At 33.9% G+C, this 16,477-nt stretch overlaps 2 protein-coding genes across 2 annotated transcripts; one reads left to right on the top strand and one right to left on the bottom strand.

Moving 5' to 3' along the window:
* Nucleotides 1–2,050: 2,050 nt before the first annotated feature.
* On the bottom strand, nt 2,051–9,575 carry LOC149910573 (NHL repeat-containing protein 2). Its single transcript, XM_090115230.1, has 11 exons — nt 9,277–9,575; nt 9,026–9,192; nt 8,694–8,853; nt 8,298–8,476; nt 6,635–6,782; nt 6,273–6,440; nt 5,381–5,572; nt 4,610–4,729; nt 3,745–3,849; nt 3,273–3,382; nt 2,051–3,179 (listed from the first exon to the last, which is right to left on the bottom strand). Exons 1-11 carry the CDS (start codon nt 9,431–9,433, stop codon nt 2,373–2,375), a joined length of 2,313 nt encoding a protein of 770 aa, XP_089971356.1. The 5' UTR covers nt 9,434–9,575; the 3' UTR covers nt 2,051–2,372.
* Nucleotides 9,576–9,876: 301 nt separating this feature from the next.
* Atg4a (Autophagy-related 4a) lies at nt 9,877–14,082 on the top strand. The gene is made up of 9 exons (XM_090115218.1): nt 9,877–10,151; nt 10,222–10,417; nt 11,034–11,180; nt 11,677–11,756; nt 12,239–12,378; nt 12,794–12,928; nt 13,204–13,302; nt 13,385–13,550; nt 13,621–14,082. The coding sequence occupies exons 1-9, from the start codon at nt 10,031–10,033 to the stop codon at nt 13,677–13,679; spliced, it is 1,143 nt and encodes a 380-aa protein (XP_089971344.1). The 5' UTR covers nt 9,877–10,030; the 3' UTR covers nt 13,680–14,082.
* The last annotated feature ends 2,395 nt before the right edge of the window (nt 14,083–16,477 follow it).

Genomic DNA, 16,477 nt, shown 5'->3' with positions numbered 1-16,477 from the left:
TTTATAAAGAAATATATAATTAGCAAATTTAAATAACAAAACAATGTACAAAGCACTAATAGTCAACCCACGTAGCGATTGTCACAGGACGAGTATGACAATAATTGAGCAGTGAGCTAACCTTAGCATAATTACCTATCATTGAACATCTGCACCGGTTTGTTAGATCGTCTAAATGTTCTCGATGACAATGTTTTCAGGTTTGATACCGCATTATTCGCGGTTTAGTGAGGTCTCTGCAATTTCTACAAGGTTTAACTTGTAAGTTTGCGCTACCTTTTGCGATTTTATTCATTCATTATCTGGGGGCACGGTAGTGCCCCCCGCCAAGACGAGCCAATTTTGTAATTCTAATTCTATGAAACAAAATTAATATGTATGAATTTTTTTCGCACTTATTCATTGCATAATAAATAATAATCTACTTATGACAACGCGTATACTGGGCGGCCTTATCAAATATCTGAAACAAAAAAGGATTGAAATAGTGTGCCTATCACTCACAGGGTCAGGGAACGGAGTATTGCGTAAAATTTGTGCTTCGCTGAATAAAATGAGACGGATAATGTTATAGCAAAGGTCAGTCAATCGAAGGGGTCGTGACCGAGTCTCTGATCATTATACATGACCCAATGTGGCCATCTGATTTAATTATTACGAACGACGATCTATATGCAAGTACATGCAGACGGTATCGAACTATTTTAATGTAACTTGATGTAAATGAGACCTCAGTCATTGCACGATGTATATTAATGTTTAATCTCGGGATCGGATGCTCAGGTGATACCTTATTTGCATATTTTAAAGAATCTAGATAATAAGGCATTTTTGTATTTGTCTTTAGTATATTTACTTGTGTGTGAAGTCCCATGCCCCCTAGTTGGGTAAGGGGCAGATGCATTGTACATCTGTTTCACTGATCGGTTTTCTTTAGGGACAAGTAGGTGAACAGCCTTCTAAGTCCTGCCAGACCGAGATATTTTTATCTTCGTCGTCTCCACCGGGAATCGAAACCAGAGAATTGACTCGGTGCTGTGCTCACGCCTCAACCACTGCACCAAGGAGGCCGATATTTATTATTTACCTCATACTTTTCGTAAAGTAACAAAATTTTTACTTATAGTACCTACACTTCAATGTTTATATTCAATTTGATTAAACATGTTGAAAACAAAGGGGGTCGATTGTCTTCAAAACAAAAAATTGCATTGCATTGTTTCATTGTTATTTTATGACGATGGATTTATCTGCTCATAAAGTTTTCCATTCGTAATTTGTCAGTATATCTATATATTATAGAAACGGAAAATTATCTACTGCGTATTTGGACTCCATACATACCTCAACAAAGTAGTAGGTCTCCACTAATAACTAATTTTATGGATTTATTAAGATATACTAGCTGTGCCCCGCGGTTTTTCCAGCATTGCTCCGCAGTCCGCTCCTATTCGTCTTAGCGTGATAACATAATATTTATAGGTATCCTATACATATGTTAGTCTTCCTCGATAAATGGACTATCTAACAGTGAAAAATCTTTTCAAATCGGACGCATAGTTCTTGAGATTAGCACGTAGGTATTATAATAAAAAAAGACATTCTTGATTTATCTACTTGCCAGTTGTTATGATATATATCCTAACTTATCCTACTAATAAATATTATAAAGTTTGTGAGGATATACTGTGTGTGTTTGTTACTCTTTCACGCAAATACCACTGAACCGATTACAATGAAATTTAGCACACATATAGAGGGTAACTTGGATTAATACATAGCATAGGTTCTATCCCGGAAATCCCACGGGAACGGGAACTATGCGCGTTTTTCTTTGAAAACCCGGGCGAAGCCGCGGGTAGTAAAGAAATCTAGTAAATATATATGTAATATCAACTGTAACACACTGTATGTGCTTTCTTGGACTTATTTGAACACTGAAGGAAGAGAAAGTTACAGCAGAAATTGAGAGAGTATTTACAGTTTGTGTATTCAGGTCTATCCAGAAATGGTTGGAGTAAAAAAAACAAACAATTATATTAAATTATTTTTATTAATTACATACTCAATGTAGGTACGTCTCTTAGAAATTAAGTGTACTTAAACAAAGCAACGAATAAGAAAATAAAAACGATTTGTAACATTTTAAAGCTTATAGCTGTTTATCATAAGAGTTAGTATGTTTAATACGAATTAGTACATATTAGTTAACTATTGTTATCATTAAAATTTATTATAAAAAAATAATATCATAAATATTAATTATTATTGTGTGCTTTTTAAATGCCCCATAGCAACCACATTTTTAAACAAGTTTAAGCTTCATATCTATTATAAAAACTATTTTAACTTTCAAGTTTCAACCATACAAATTACACTTTACTTTGTTCTAACTTTAATTCCTGTCTGTTGATTGGATTCACTTTACATGTAATTTTATAAGATTCAATCATTTTGACGGAATCCCTAACTAAGATAGTGGATCGAATTGTGAAAGAATGCGAGAAACAAACGCCTCCTTCGCACAGGGCTGTATTAAAACTGAGGTACAAGCGATAGTGAGTCTTATCTGTACGAGCTCTAAGTTTCATTTCCACTCGACCGGGTAATTTATTGCCTTTATGTGGACAACCGACGAATTCGAAATCGTCTAGTGTGACGTCCTTATTATCATCATCGCGAATGCACACATTCCAATTTTGTGGGGCGCCCGTCGAAAATTTTACATTTTTAATTTCAGTGTCCAAATTGACATTGAAATGAATTATCAGATTTCCCCCTTTCCTATTAATAAATAAGTCGTTTTTATATAGAATTAAGTTATCTGGTTCCACGAATTTCGGGTCCGGGACTCTCACTTTGAATTCTTGGCACACATTTTTCGCTAGATTGAGTATTTTAATGCTGTGGTTGTTTGTATCGGCAATGTACAGATATTTTCCGTCCAAACTGACGGAGAGGCCGGATGGTTCGCAAAACTTAGCGGGGTCTGTTGTTTCTATCATGGTGGGTAATATGGTTGATACTTTTTGCGGTCCAATGTCGACTTTCTTTATTTTGTGGTTATACGTGTCTGCTACGTATAATGTTTTGTTTGACTCGCAATACGCGACGCCTAAAGGATGCTGCAGTTTCGCTTCTACACCGATGTCGTCTACATCTCCATATGCGAATAGATTCTGTAACGTAATTGTAATCATAATACAATTTTCATATTATAAAAGTAAATGGTGTGTTTATAATTATAATTTATATTTTGTATAATTAATTACCAAGGGATTCCTGTCTCCTCCACACAAAGTAGACACATGTCCCGTGGTTAACGCCAGCCTTCGGATGGATGAGCTTTCCGAATCCGCTATGAATATTTCTGGACTAGCTCCTGAAATAAAAATGTGAAGCGAAAAAATGTTTGGATTATAATATCAAACTAACTGGAATACAAAAGTTTAAATAAATCCCGGAAAGAACGACAATCACAGAGAGAGAATTGCGGACAGAAAGTAAGCATTTGTGAAATTAATTTAAGAAATTATACGGCAAAGATTAATTTTTATTTTTCCAAACAAATTTTTAATCACATATAAGAGATTATAGGGCAACGATTAATTTTGATTTCCCATACTTACGTATGTTTAAACACATAATAATTTATGTGCAACGGTATGATTTGCGCTATATTATTTTCCTTCGTCACCATATATTTAATTTTACAATATCAACAAATATATACAAAAATATTACCATTTCTAAGTGTAAGTCCAGAGGGTTGCGCAAACGCAGCGGTATTCGGATACGCACTGTTACGCGCCGCTTCTGCGCCCGAACCCGCGATGCGCACGCATGTGCCTGTATATGGGAAATAAAATACATGTATATCTTCTACGTAATAATTAATATAGTTTCAAAAAACTAAAAAAAAAACACGCTTAAGGCCATGAAAATTATTTTATTATCACCTATACTATAAATTATAATCTATACTAATACTAGTGGTCCGCCCCGGCTTCGCCCGTGGTACCTGCATGTTTAAACTATCCTATCTCTCAAGTTGGATCGAACTGCACATGGTGTGCGAATTTTATTATAATCGGTTAAGTGGTTTAGGAGTCCATTGAGGACAAACATTGTGACACGAGATTTATATACATATATATTAAGATTATAAAGCTGATGAGTTTGTTTGTTTGTTTGTTTGCACTAATCTCAGGAACTACTGGTCTGATTTGAAAAATTATTTCGGTGTTAGATAGCCCATTTATCGAGGAAGGTTCTAGGCTATATATCATAACGTTAGGACCAACAAGAGCTGAGAAATGCAGGTGAAACCGCGGCCGCGGGGCACAGCTAGTCCTTGATAAGTGTACAAAGTTTCAATTATATCTATCCGTTTAAAGTGGGTCAAAATCTAGTCTAAAGGAGTCCGTTACATACATACGTATACAGATGGAGTTTGTAAAAGCGTGATAATAAAAATGACCTATAGGGCAGAACAACGTGTGCTGGGGAAGCTAGTATACTAATAAAATAATTCTAATGAAATTTTAAAGTATCTTCCCAAAATATGTTATTCTATGAAATAATAGACAAAAATCTGAAAAGAACATACCTTCAGTATATGTTTTGTATTTCCACCATATTGTATTGTCTAGGAAAAGTGCCCATATTTGATGAGAACCGGCACAAGCTATCAGGAGCACGCGTCGTTTCTCGTCCTTTTTGTCTTTATCTGGAATATGAAAAATATTGTAGAGCTTAGATAACCATTAACATTCGTAAAAATATAAAACACTGTTACATTGAACTTACAATAAATAACTAGATTCACAATCACGCTCAAAATTGTCCGCAACAAAACTCCACCTACTATTAGTAAAATAAGACTTCGTTTTCGAAGCGATACAATAGAGTATGGATTATGGACATTATTGCAACGAAATAAGGTGCTAATTTGAATGAATGTTTTATACAACACTGCACGGAGATTTTCTGACGACCTTTAAAAAAGGTGATTATAGTTTTTTTTTACAGTATATTAATACATTATAAAAAAAATTAAGTATAACAAATAAATACATTATAATATTATTTATTATTTAAATACAACTCCTAGATTAACTGCGTAGGATCTAGCAGAACCTATTACACATATTTAATTAAGGCATAATAAACAAGATTTCCAATGAAAGCCCAGCGTTAGCCCCGTTCCTCCGGGATTTCCGGAAAAAAAAGGCGTATGTCTTATTGTGGGTCTTCAGCTACTTACATACCAAATTTGTAATCGATTAAGTATTTTTTACACGACAGAATAACATACATAGTATAATACATCCATCCATCCTTACTTTTTTTTATACATAATATTAGTAGAATAATTTACCTTTATCCTTGTCCTTATTTTCCGGCGGTGGCGGGGCGAGGGGTGCAGTAGTTGGTGCGGGGGTGGAGGGTTGTCCCGGCGGTGCGGGGGGAGCGGGGGCAGCGGGACGAACAGACATGTCCATATCGGGAGTCGAGTAGAGCAGTATGTCCCAGGGGGACGATAGCGCTTGGAGCCCGAGACATTTACCACCTGTAATGTCACTTAATAGTTATTGACGTGACAACGTCTTATAATTCGATAGAGCCAGCTGCACGCACGAAAAAACATGACTCATGCGGCGTTACCTCGCTCGGAGGCGTTCCATGTAAGGCTTGAAGTGCAAGCGAGAGCGCGGAACGAGCGACAAAGAAGCACAATCGGCCGTTGTCACGTTCAACTATCGTCAGTAAACCGACTTTACAGACAACCAATTTTTTTATTATAGGTTTCAAATTCGTTCAATTCGTTTTAGAATACGACCTTTTGGAATTGCGTTACGCGACTGAAGTTGTATTCATCACGCCCACGCTCTCGGTGGCTACATTTCACTAACATCATGTTTTGTGCTCCATTCTAAAAGGTCGTATTTATCAACATTTGAACCTACTTATCAGTAAATTTCATTGATTCAACTTCAAATATTAATGAGGTATAAAAGGAAAATATAAAAATACACTATATTTTTCTAATTACTATTTTTATATGTGAAACCACTGTATTTAACCCATTGAGCCCTGAACGGCCCGATCAGGCCACGACACAATAGATTTTCTATTGTGTCTGTGATCCGGGGCCTGAGTTATTAAAACAAAAACTTATAAGTTGCCTTTAGGTTGTTGAAGTAACTAAAAGGATAGCTATCACAACATTTCTTTGCAGTTAATCTAGTAACAGTGACCAAAGAACAAACCTTGATCTCCTGTTGCTGCCTGTTCACCATTACCAGCCAGAACTTCCACGGTACCTTCGTCAAGATGCACCGCTCTTATAGCATGGTTGTTTGTATCACATACTAATAGAACTGAGCTAGAGAGCCAACACAGGCCTTGCGGTGAATCAAACTGTGCTTCTATTAGTTCTGAAATATAATTATATTTAGTCTCGAGTTTCGTGTGCAAAAATACGATATTTCAATTCATTTTTGTATTTTTAAAGATAATCATAGCAATGTGTAAAATATATATGGAATTCCTGTTGAAATAAACACTACATACTTCTTTAAATATTGAACAGAACAAAATTTTCTTAAAATTACAATAAATAAAAACATACTGCCATCCTTGAATCCTTGACCCGATCCTCCGATTACTCGTAAAATAATGCCTGTACAGTCAGTCAGCACAATGCGATGGTGGCCAGTATCAGATATAGCGAGGAATGGCTCATCACCGCGGCCACGATAAAATGGATTAAGTGTTAACTGTTGATAAAGTTATTGTGAATTATTATAATAGTCAAACCTATACTAATATTATAAAGCTGAAGAGTTAGTTTGTTTGAACACGCTAATCTCAGGAACAACTGGTCCGATTTAAAAAATTATTTCGGTGTTAGATAGCCTATTTATCGAGGAATGCTATAGGCTACATATCATCACGCTAAGACCAACAGGAGCGGAGCATTGCAGGTGAAACCGCGGAGCACAGCTAGTGTTAAAATAAAACTACTTATATATTAAAGAATAAACCCCACATGCATGTATACATGGACGTATAAAAAAAGACGGACGGTATATCGCCTAAACATTGAGTGAAGCCTAGTTATGGCGGCGAAACATCCATGTGTGTGTGCCATGTTGCCATGGCAACAGCTGTCCTGATGACAATGCCGGCTGTATTTTTTTCTATAAAGGAGAATGACCACGGGTGGTATCGGTAAAATTTTAGTTGTGCCACGTATTCATGATATTGTTAATTCCTATTTGTATTTATAATGATCATATGTATCAATATTAAGTCTTAATTATACCGGATAAATTGAAATAATAGTAAAAGTTTGTGTTTTGAAACATGTATGACCACGTATGGAATCGGTAAAATACTAGTTGTGTCACATGTTTGTGATATTGTTAATTCCTATTTGTATTTATAATGATCATATTTATCACTATTAAGTCGTAATTATACCGAATAAATAGAAATAAAAGTAAAAGTTTTTGTTTTGACACATATATCTATCTCTCTTGCAAGCGTCCTGCGTCATCTGTCATTGTGTTCGACGCATTGTTCGATGTTATTTATTTTGAAATAATGTTTATTACGATTTTCTTTTCACATTTGTCTTGTAAATTAAAATATGACCTATGTAATACATAAATGTAAAACTTAACGTTCATCGTTAGTTTAAACTCGATAAAGTATTTTTTTAAAGTGTTGAATAACACTATTGTTTTATTTTTATTGTCGCGAACTGCGGCTTATTTACATAAAAACTTTAATCGATTCTAAAAGTACTAACATCAAGCTTTAAATTGAGCTATATTTCATCTTGACACAATAAGTTTGATTGCGATACCAAGTGCCATAGTAACTTGGGCAATCTCCTTTTGCCGTAATAATTTTGTCATTAAAACATAAAAGAAATAACTTGCTTCCCTGTGGAATGTAATCCCTTGTGTATTGTTATTTAAAATTGTACTGTTGCGACACCATTTAACCACGCAAGACGGCATTTTAAATATTTTTTGTGAAACAGTGACGCAGTTAATCAGTCGGTAGTTCACGACGTAATGGCGGCCGACTAGCTTACTATGGTGAGAGTGTGCGCGTGTTTATTGTCTTTACACGATCGCTAGCTTACTATGGTGGCTTCACGTTGTTTGTTCGTAATACGGCGTCCGTCTTTTTTTATACGTCCATGCATGTATAAAGTATTAAAATCTAATCATCAACATCATTAAAAAAAGCAAGTTCAAATTACAAGAATAAATATATACCTTACTAGGAAAATACAGGATGCTATTTGCTTTCGATTTTATATGTTTAGCTGGTGCGATGGGCAATAATGCTGTCGATATTCTGATTCCAAAATGGCGTATTGCAGCTCCAACATAGGACACAAGTTCATCTCTATGACCTTCGCCGGTAAAGATAAAAATGGGTTTGTTACCCGGCCCTACAATTAATAGAAGAGGTTTAGTGGTTAGCAAGGTCACAAGCACCTTGTACCTCACAAGGGTTATGTAAGAAGAATATCTTTGAATATCTATAGAATATGATAATATAGGTAGTTTACCTAGTCAATGTTTTCAATTTTAATTTATACTTTGTAATTAGCTTGTGAAAAAAGTTAAATATTTTATGATGCAATTTAGTTTGTAAATAAATTTTACCCAAAACCAGTAGAGTAGGCCAACACCTTATTCCCAGTGCATCCCACATACAACTTTCTGAATCATTTACTACTGGATGGTCTATGTGATATCTCTGAACAGCTGACAGTATATTATATGATACCTTTTCATTTTCAAACTTTGCACAATGCACACCAATCTGTGAAAATATATATTATTTTTAATAAATATATTATTTAACCCATTGAGCCCCGTACGGCCAGATCCGGCCGCGACACAATAGATTTTCTATTTTGTCTGTGATTCCGGGGCCTGATGGATTAATTGATAAAATTGTCCAGTTTCTAATAAATCAATTATTTGATACATACAACCACAAGACCATTTTCAACTTTATACTGTTTCTCCAGATTAGCAAGATCTGGTAAAACATGGTAACAATTAATACAACAATATGTCCAAAAGTCTAAAACAACCACTTTATCCTGACAATGCTGTACTAAAAAAATTGGCTCCGCAACATTAACCCATTCCAAATCTGAAATTATAAATAAGAAAATATGAATTAACTGTTATTTGGCATCACAAAAATTATATCTGAGATCTAAACGAATGTACACACTTTTTTTAAAGTCGTCAATAGGTGGAACTACAGTCCAGACTTTTTTTATGTGATTTATTATTATTGTATTCTTTTCAGCTTCATTTGGTGCCGCTTCCAGAGCTTCTGTTAAATCCATGCAAGCCTGAGCTACGTAATCTAAAGGACTTGTTTCCATTTTTAGAATAAATTTTTCGCTACAGCATAAAGCACAACATTCATGAAAATATTTGCAATTACACCAGGCGGTGAAAGTTGACTTAATGATTCTATTATATGAATTTTTAATTAAAATTTCACTTTATTTTGTACTGAATCATAAATTTTGTTTTGCTCATGACATCCGTCATCAGTCATCACAATCGTTCAATTCAATTTGAATTCTGACTTTGACTTTGACAGAATCAACACAAAATGTAGATTAATGGATATTTCTGTGGGATATTTCCACGTTGAAGCTAATAGAGCCAAAAGAGAACATTTTTAAAAGCGGAGATGAAATTTTTTGGCCTTTTCACTACATCTGTAAATATCTTTTCACATTTAAGTTAATTTTAGAAGGGCCATTGTTTGACACACGTAAAATGTCATTGAAAACTTATGTTGTCGATGACGTTTCATGTTTGACATGTTTACAAAACATAACGATACGATATAATCACTACGACGTGACTTGTTTCTTTTTAAATTTTTAATAATTTACTTCATTTATATTGACTGCGAATACGAAATAGCAATATTGAATAAATCCAGTCATAATTAATTATGTTCAAAAATGGATGCCATGTTTGATATTTGTTACCTGACACCCGACGGTAATAACGTTGAACCCGATGATATTCCTAAGACAAAGGAAAATGTGTGGATATTAGGGAAGAAATACAGCCCTGTACAAGGTAATTAATTTGTGTTCGTAGTGTATGAACAGATAGAACAAATACTGAAGCAAGTTTATTTTGATTTCAGACTTGGATCGAATACGGCGAGATATTACATCGATTTTATGGTTTACATATAGAAAGGGATTCGTTCCAATTGGTGATGAAGGTCTTACGTCAGATAAGGGTTGGGGATGCATGCTACGTTGTGGGCAGATGGTCCTTGGAGTCTCCTTGCTGCGAATACATTTAGCTTCAGACTGGGTGTGGACTCCTGAAACTAGGTACAAAATTATTAAATTGATTCTTGAAATTGTTGTTGTTGGATATGGCAAGCATAGAAAACAATATAAATAAACATAATTTTTGATCAATGTAAAATTTTGAATTAAAATATATTGTAATAATATGCAATTTGACTACATAATAGAATTGTTGATAATAATGTCAACATCACTAAACATGAGATAACAACTGATCTAATGACATACATTTTTATATTATCTACAACTAATTTATTGCATAGTTAATAGCTATATTATTTATGTATGTATGTACATGTGTAGATATCCATACTAATATTATAAATGCGAAAGTAACTCTGTCTGTCTGTCTGTTACTCAATCACGTAAACTAAATTAACTACTGAACCAATTTGCATGAAATTTGGTATAGAGATAATTTGATACCCGAGAAAGGACATAGGATAGGTTTTATGCCGGAAATCCTACGGGAACAGGTTTTTCTTTGAAAACGCAGGCAAAGCCGCGGGCGGAAAGCTAGTAAGTAATATGTATAAGTATTTTAAAGAAGTTGTAGTATTATAATAATCTATGTAAAAATTATAATAATATATATAGCTTTCATTCAAATTACATGCACTTCTATAAATGTCCACAGAGATCCAACCTATTTGAAGATTATTCAAAGATTTGAGGAACGGAAACAGGCTCCATATTCAATACATCAAGTAGCTTTAATGGGTGCCAGTGAGGGCAAGGAAGTGGGTCAGTGGTTCGGACCAAACACAGTGGCACAAGTACTGAAGTTAGTGGAATTTTAGTTCATTTCTCTCATATTCTAAGCTCACATTATAATTCAAAATCAAACTCAAACATTTTTATTCAATTAGACTTCTTCTAGAAGCACTTTTGAAACGTCATTACATATTTTTAACATTTACCACCGATTCGGAAAGCAGTATCTACGGAGAAGAACCGGCAAGAAAATTCGTAAAAAAACTTCCTGTAATTGGTGTTTTGATGTTTGTAAACTTTGGTTTTAATAAATGGAACCAATATGACATTTAAAGAGATATGTAGTATACAATTGAAAAATATAGTGTGATGTGTACTTCTATTTATATATTTATAGTATGTATAATTTATTAACCCATTGACCACCGAGCGGCCCGATCGGGCCGAGACACAACAGATTTTCTATTGTGTCTGTGATCCGAGGACTGATGGATTAATTTGCATATTATTATATTAATTTAAATTAAATAATTTCGAACTATATTAAAATATAAATTCGATTTCAGAAAATTAGTTGTTTATGACAAATGGAGCTCTCTTGTTATACATGTTGCTTTAGACAATACAGTGGTGAAAGAAGATATTTGTAAGTATTTATTGTAATATGGCTCCCATTATATGTGCTATGAAATTAAATATTTATTACTATGGCCCACCCTGGCTCTGCCCTTGGTACATTTAATGCAGCCTATCACCCTTTTAGATCACATACAAATCCAATAAGGAAAGAAATTTTGAAATTAGTCTTGTTCTGAGATTTATGCATTAAAAAAACAAACTCTTTAGCTTTACATTATGAAAATATCCTATAATCATATTGAGTTTCTAAATATTGATACTTCAAAGTCTAAAGTCTTTTGTGTATTCATAATATGTAGTATAACATTTATAGTGTATACCATTATATGTATACCATAATGTATACCATTTATAGTGCTTCAATAATCAAAAAATTTCACCTCTATTAATATCTAAAAATTTATCTTGCCATTATAGAAGTACTGAAATTATAATGTATAATTACGAATAAACCATAGCTCATTAAGTCAGTGATAAATTAATTTTCAGTACAGCAGTGTATAGTAAGAAATGATAATGGTGATACACACGATAATGTTCACATAACTGATTGGATGCCTCTGCTGCTTATAGTGCCGCTCAGACTTGGCCTTAGTGAGATCAACCCTGTATATGTTGATGGGTTAAAGGTAATTTATGGATGATTTTATAATACTATTTACTTGTATGTAATACTCTAATAATCTTATAATATAATCTTTAATAATATATCTTCTACTTATCATACTTATGATACACAAATAACACTTTCAGATATTATGTAATGGTATATTTTTGCTTTTACTAAACTTCGATCTTCAATCCGGAGTTTGTCGTTTGATGGCGACTGCTCTATATACATTTTGTGTAATGTCTAATTAAAAAAAGAGCGTTTGTGCCGAGCACACGTTTGAAACTTCTTTGGCAAGATTCAAAGATACCTAAATCGTCGCGTTACTCACGACATATAGACTGTATTACCATGAAATACTATCAACGCGCCTGAAGAAGTTTCACTTTAACAAAATAAAAATAAATAGTATTTGCTTTATATTTGTTCTACAGATGTGCTTCCAGTCTCCCCAATCTATTGGTGTAATTGGCGGTAAACCAAATCAAGCGCTGTATCTAATAGGGTGTGTTAGCGACGAGGTTATATATTTAGACCCCCACACCACTCAAAGATCTGGTCCCGTCGAAGTGAGTTTGTAGCCATAAAATTAACATAATGATAATGCAATATTAACATCGAGATCTGCACAGGTGCTTTTATCGTTTTGAATCCATGAGTAAATAAATTGGCTATAAGCCAATATAAATGCTTATGAAGTACGTAATTTATTTAGAGCAAAAATATCTTGAATGCATGTCAGTGTTGGATAAATGAATTCCGTTCTTTTATCGTAAACATTTTGCTCATATTGAGTTTATTTTTGTTTACCCTCAATTTATGAAGTTTTAATTCCGTTTTATAGAACAAGCAAACAGATGAGCAAAAAGAAATGGACTGTTCATATCACTGTAAATTCGCTTCTCGTATACCAATACTTACCATGGATCCCTCAGTTGCTGTGGTAAGATAATTAACTTTATTATACTTGTTTATGAAGGCAATTTACATTTATCTTAATCTTTTAATTGAATATATTTTTTTAGTGTTTCCTTTGTCGAACGAGGACTGATTTTGATGAGCTATGCAAAACAATTGAAGAAAATCTCATGAAAGAGTCTCAACCATTATTTGAGATTTGCGAGAAGAGACCCTCACATTGGGGTCCAAATACCAATGATATAGACTTACAGAACACCAATCTCTTTACTGGTAATCATATTATTCCACATAAATTACTACTTTTCATTCCAATTGTTTTTAATCTGTGATTTTTTTTCAGAATTCGAAGATGTGGACAGACAATTTGATGATTCAGATGATGAATTCGAAATTCTATGAGGTTTAGCTAAGTTTTATGTATTCTTATTAAAATACAAATTCACATATTCATGATACGAGTATTCCACGTTGGTGGTCCATGTCATGATAACCAATATATATTCAAACATGGTAATCAACAAAATGTACATGATTAATATTCAATAATGAACGGAAATTTTATTCAATAGAATCTACTGCATGCCTTAAATAGAAATAAAACTATACAAATTTTCGTAGATAATACATTTTAAATGGATAAACGCTCATGTAATGGTCACGTAAATGACCAATGTACGTAATACATCATTGGATACGTTTTGTAAAGATCATATATGATATTATATCAACTTGATAGTTATAGGCAACTGCATAAGCGCTCAAATATATTTTTGTTACATTGTTAAGGCTAGCGCGCACGAGCAACTTTGTCTCCGCAACTATTTTGTCTCCCCACCCATGGGCTAGTCCGCTAGTATGAAAGTGCGCGCACGTAGCGACGCAACTCCCCATACAAATTGATGGGAGAGACAAAATAGTTGCGGAGACAAAGTTGCTCGTGCGCGCTAGCTCTTAATAAACAAATTTTGTCTTTATTCTATGCACGATAATGTCTTTTTCATAAATAATATTTGTAAATTATTTGCTTAATACAAAAATATATTAGACTGTATAGGATAAGAGAATATTATTTGCAGTGCCTTTTTAAATGAAACATGCAATAAACATCACATGCCCCTCCATATTGTTTGTTTTCTTTGTAAATGGACCAATTCATCCCCTATGTAATATTTACAAACTGTCGTGCATTCTTACCGATTTTGAAAATAAACAATCGGGCCTGTGAATCGGGCGTTGGTAAAATGTCATGCAGTGTTAGCAACCTGAAGCACATGAGTAGAAAGACGGAACAGAGACTAAGCTTCTTAAGAACGTGCAAAATTGTTACCTATTTTGGTAGGGTTGTCACAATAGGTTAAGACAAATTAAACAAAACTACCTACTACAACCCAACCTAGGTATGTACACACTTACAATACATACATACATACTTACAAATGCTAAACTTGTAATAATAATGAAAGGTAAAAACACACCATGTACAATTCTCATCTTATTAAAAAAGGACCTAATAAAATAAACGCAAGTAGGTACTTACTTGAAAAAGTAATAATCAAAATATTTACTCACCTATTGTACTCCTTGAGATAGTTGAAGTATGATATATTTTTGGTTTTTCTACTATTATTCATACACACAGTACAATAAACAACCATTTTTGACAATGAAATATTACGTTTTATATTAAAATATTCAAACTTGCAAGTTGCAACTAATAAAACAAACAACGTGCGTCGTATCAACCCTGAGACTGTCCTCTGCCTAAACCGGTTTTTTCCAGAATCGCTGCGTACGCGACAAGCGGCCAGAGTCACACACACATGGCCCCGCGTACTTGTAGTAGTGCAATCGATTCTCGCGTTTGTTTGAAGCGTAGAGGGAGAATGTACTAGAGACGACATCGGCGTATACCCGAACGAGATGGCGAATCCTTACGTCAATGTTGCCAACTATTACAAAAACTTTTTATCCGAAAAACTGGCAAAATATCTATAAATGTTTGGGTATTTTTTTGTAAGATAGGTTTATGAAGAAAAAGACAGATTTGAAAAGATTTTGTTATTTATTAACTTAACTAGCGACCCGCCCCGGCTTCGCACGGGTGCAATGCTGATACTAAATAGTAAATACACTACAGAAAAACTGTGAACGTTGTATATAAAAACATAGCGGCCCGCTCCGGCTTCGCACGGGTATAAAATATATAGCCGGGCGGCCGGCCGGTACAAGCGCGGATCCAGGGGGGGGGGTCATGGGGGTCATGGGCCATGCCCCCCCCTGGGCCATGTGCACGACCTAAGTGGACCACTAATTTAATATTAACTTTTGAAATTAACAAAGTAATATTGTTCAACATGATTTTTTATTAACTTTTGAAACATAAAAGTAATATTATAGAACAATGAAATCAATTTCAAACGGAAGAGAATATAGGTAACAAAAATTAGAGGAAAAGTTATTTACGATCGATCTGAGATCGGGATTAAAAAAACTATAACTGCGGAATAAAGTTTAATGGTAAAGTTGTAGGTATTTAAAATATTTATTACAACTTTTGCTTTTACACTTCTCGCAATTAACCACAAATATCGAAATATCCCAGTTCATATATTTTTTATAAAAAAACAAGGCTAAAGTTTAGATATCATTTCAATCAATGGTAAATAATAATAGAAAATACAGTAAAATTAGGACAAAAAAGGTCAAGTGCGAGTCGGACTCGCGCACCGAGGGCTTCGAACAAACCTAATTGTTTTATTATGTTGTATCTTTAAATGTTGCTTGTAGCAATTTTTTCTTTGTCTGTGCTATAGGACGTGGGGAGTACCTTGTAGGTTGTGATTCCCTTGCAAGTAGTTGCTAGTTTCAGAATATGCGGTTTTAATTGCTATTTCTTCTGATTCAGATTCAAATTGAATTTGAATCAGAAGACAGAATAATATCTTATAAAACAGATACGGGAATAATTACGAAAAACATGAATTTTTTATTACATTATATAAAAAAAAAAATTAATCTTATAACCCCTTTACTCATGAACGCAAATGTAATGTAGGTATTCAATAATTGATATTCACATCAAAAACTTAGGTCTATTATACCTTTAAGCAGTAATAAAATCAAATTTCTATGTCAACGCAATTAGAAGATACAGCCGTAAATGTAGTCTAATAAAAACGTACTGGAAATAGTTCAAA

This window comes from Colias eurytheme, chromosome 2, assembly GCF_061535395.1.
Source record: "Colias eurytheme isolate Ceu_HAF_F1 chromosome 2, ilColEury1 Martin Lab GWU primary, whole genome shotgun sequence".
Taxonomy (NCBI): domain Eukaryota; kingdom Metazoa; phylum Arthropoda; class Insecta; order Lepidoptera; family Pieridae; genus Colias; species Colias eurytheme.
This window is presented reverse-complemented; position numbering and strand designations above follow the sequence as displayed.

What these genes read in the sequence shown, in the direction of transcription:
- Atg4a (XM_090115218.1), top strand. Translation starts at nt 10,031, where the DNA reads ATGGATGCCATGTTTGATATTTGTTACCTGACACCCGACGGTAATAAC. An exon ending in ACAGTGGCACAAGTACTGAA is followed by an intron (nt 11,181 to 11,676) that starts GTTAGTGGAATT and finishes ATTCGATTTCAG; the next exon opens with AAAATTAGTTGTTTATGACA. An exon ending in TATATGTTGATGGGTTAAAG is followed by an intron (nt 12,379 to 12,793) that starts GTAATTTATGGA and finishes TTTGTTCTACAG; the next exon opens with ATGTGCTTCCAGTCTCCCCA.
- LOC149910573 (XM_090115230.1), bottom strand. Translation starts at nt 9,433, where the DNA reads ATGGAAACAAGTCCTTTAGATTACGTAGCTCAGGCTTGCATGGATTTA. An exon ending in TTGAAAATGGTCTTGTGGTT is followed by an intron (nt 8,854 to 9,025) that starts GTATGTATCAAA and finishes ATATTTTCACAG; the next exon opens with ATTGGTGTGCATTGTGCAAA. An exon ending in GCCTACTCTACTGGTTTTGG is followed by an intron (nt 8,477 to 8,693) that starts GTAAAATTTATT and finishes TATTAATTGTAG; the next exon opens with GGCCGGGTAACAAACCCATT.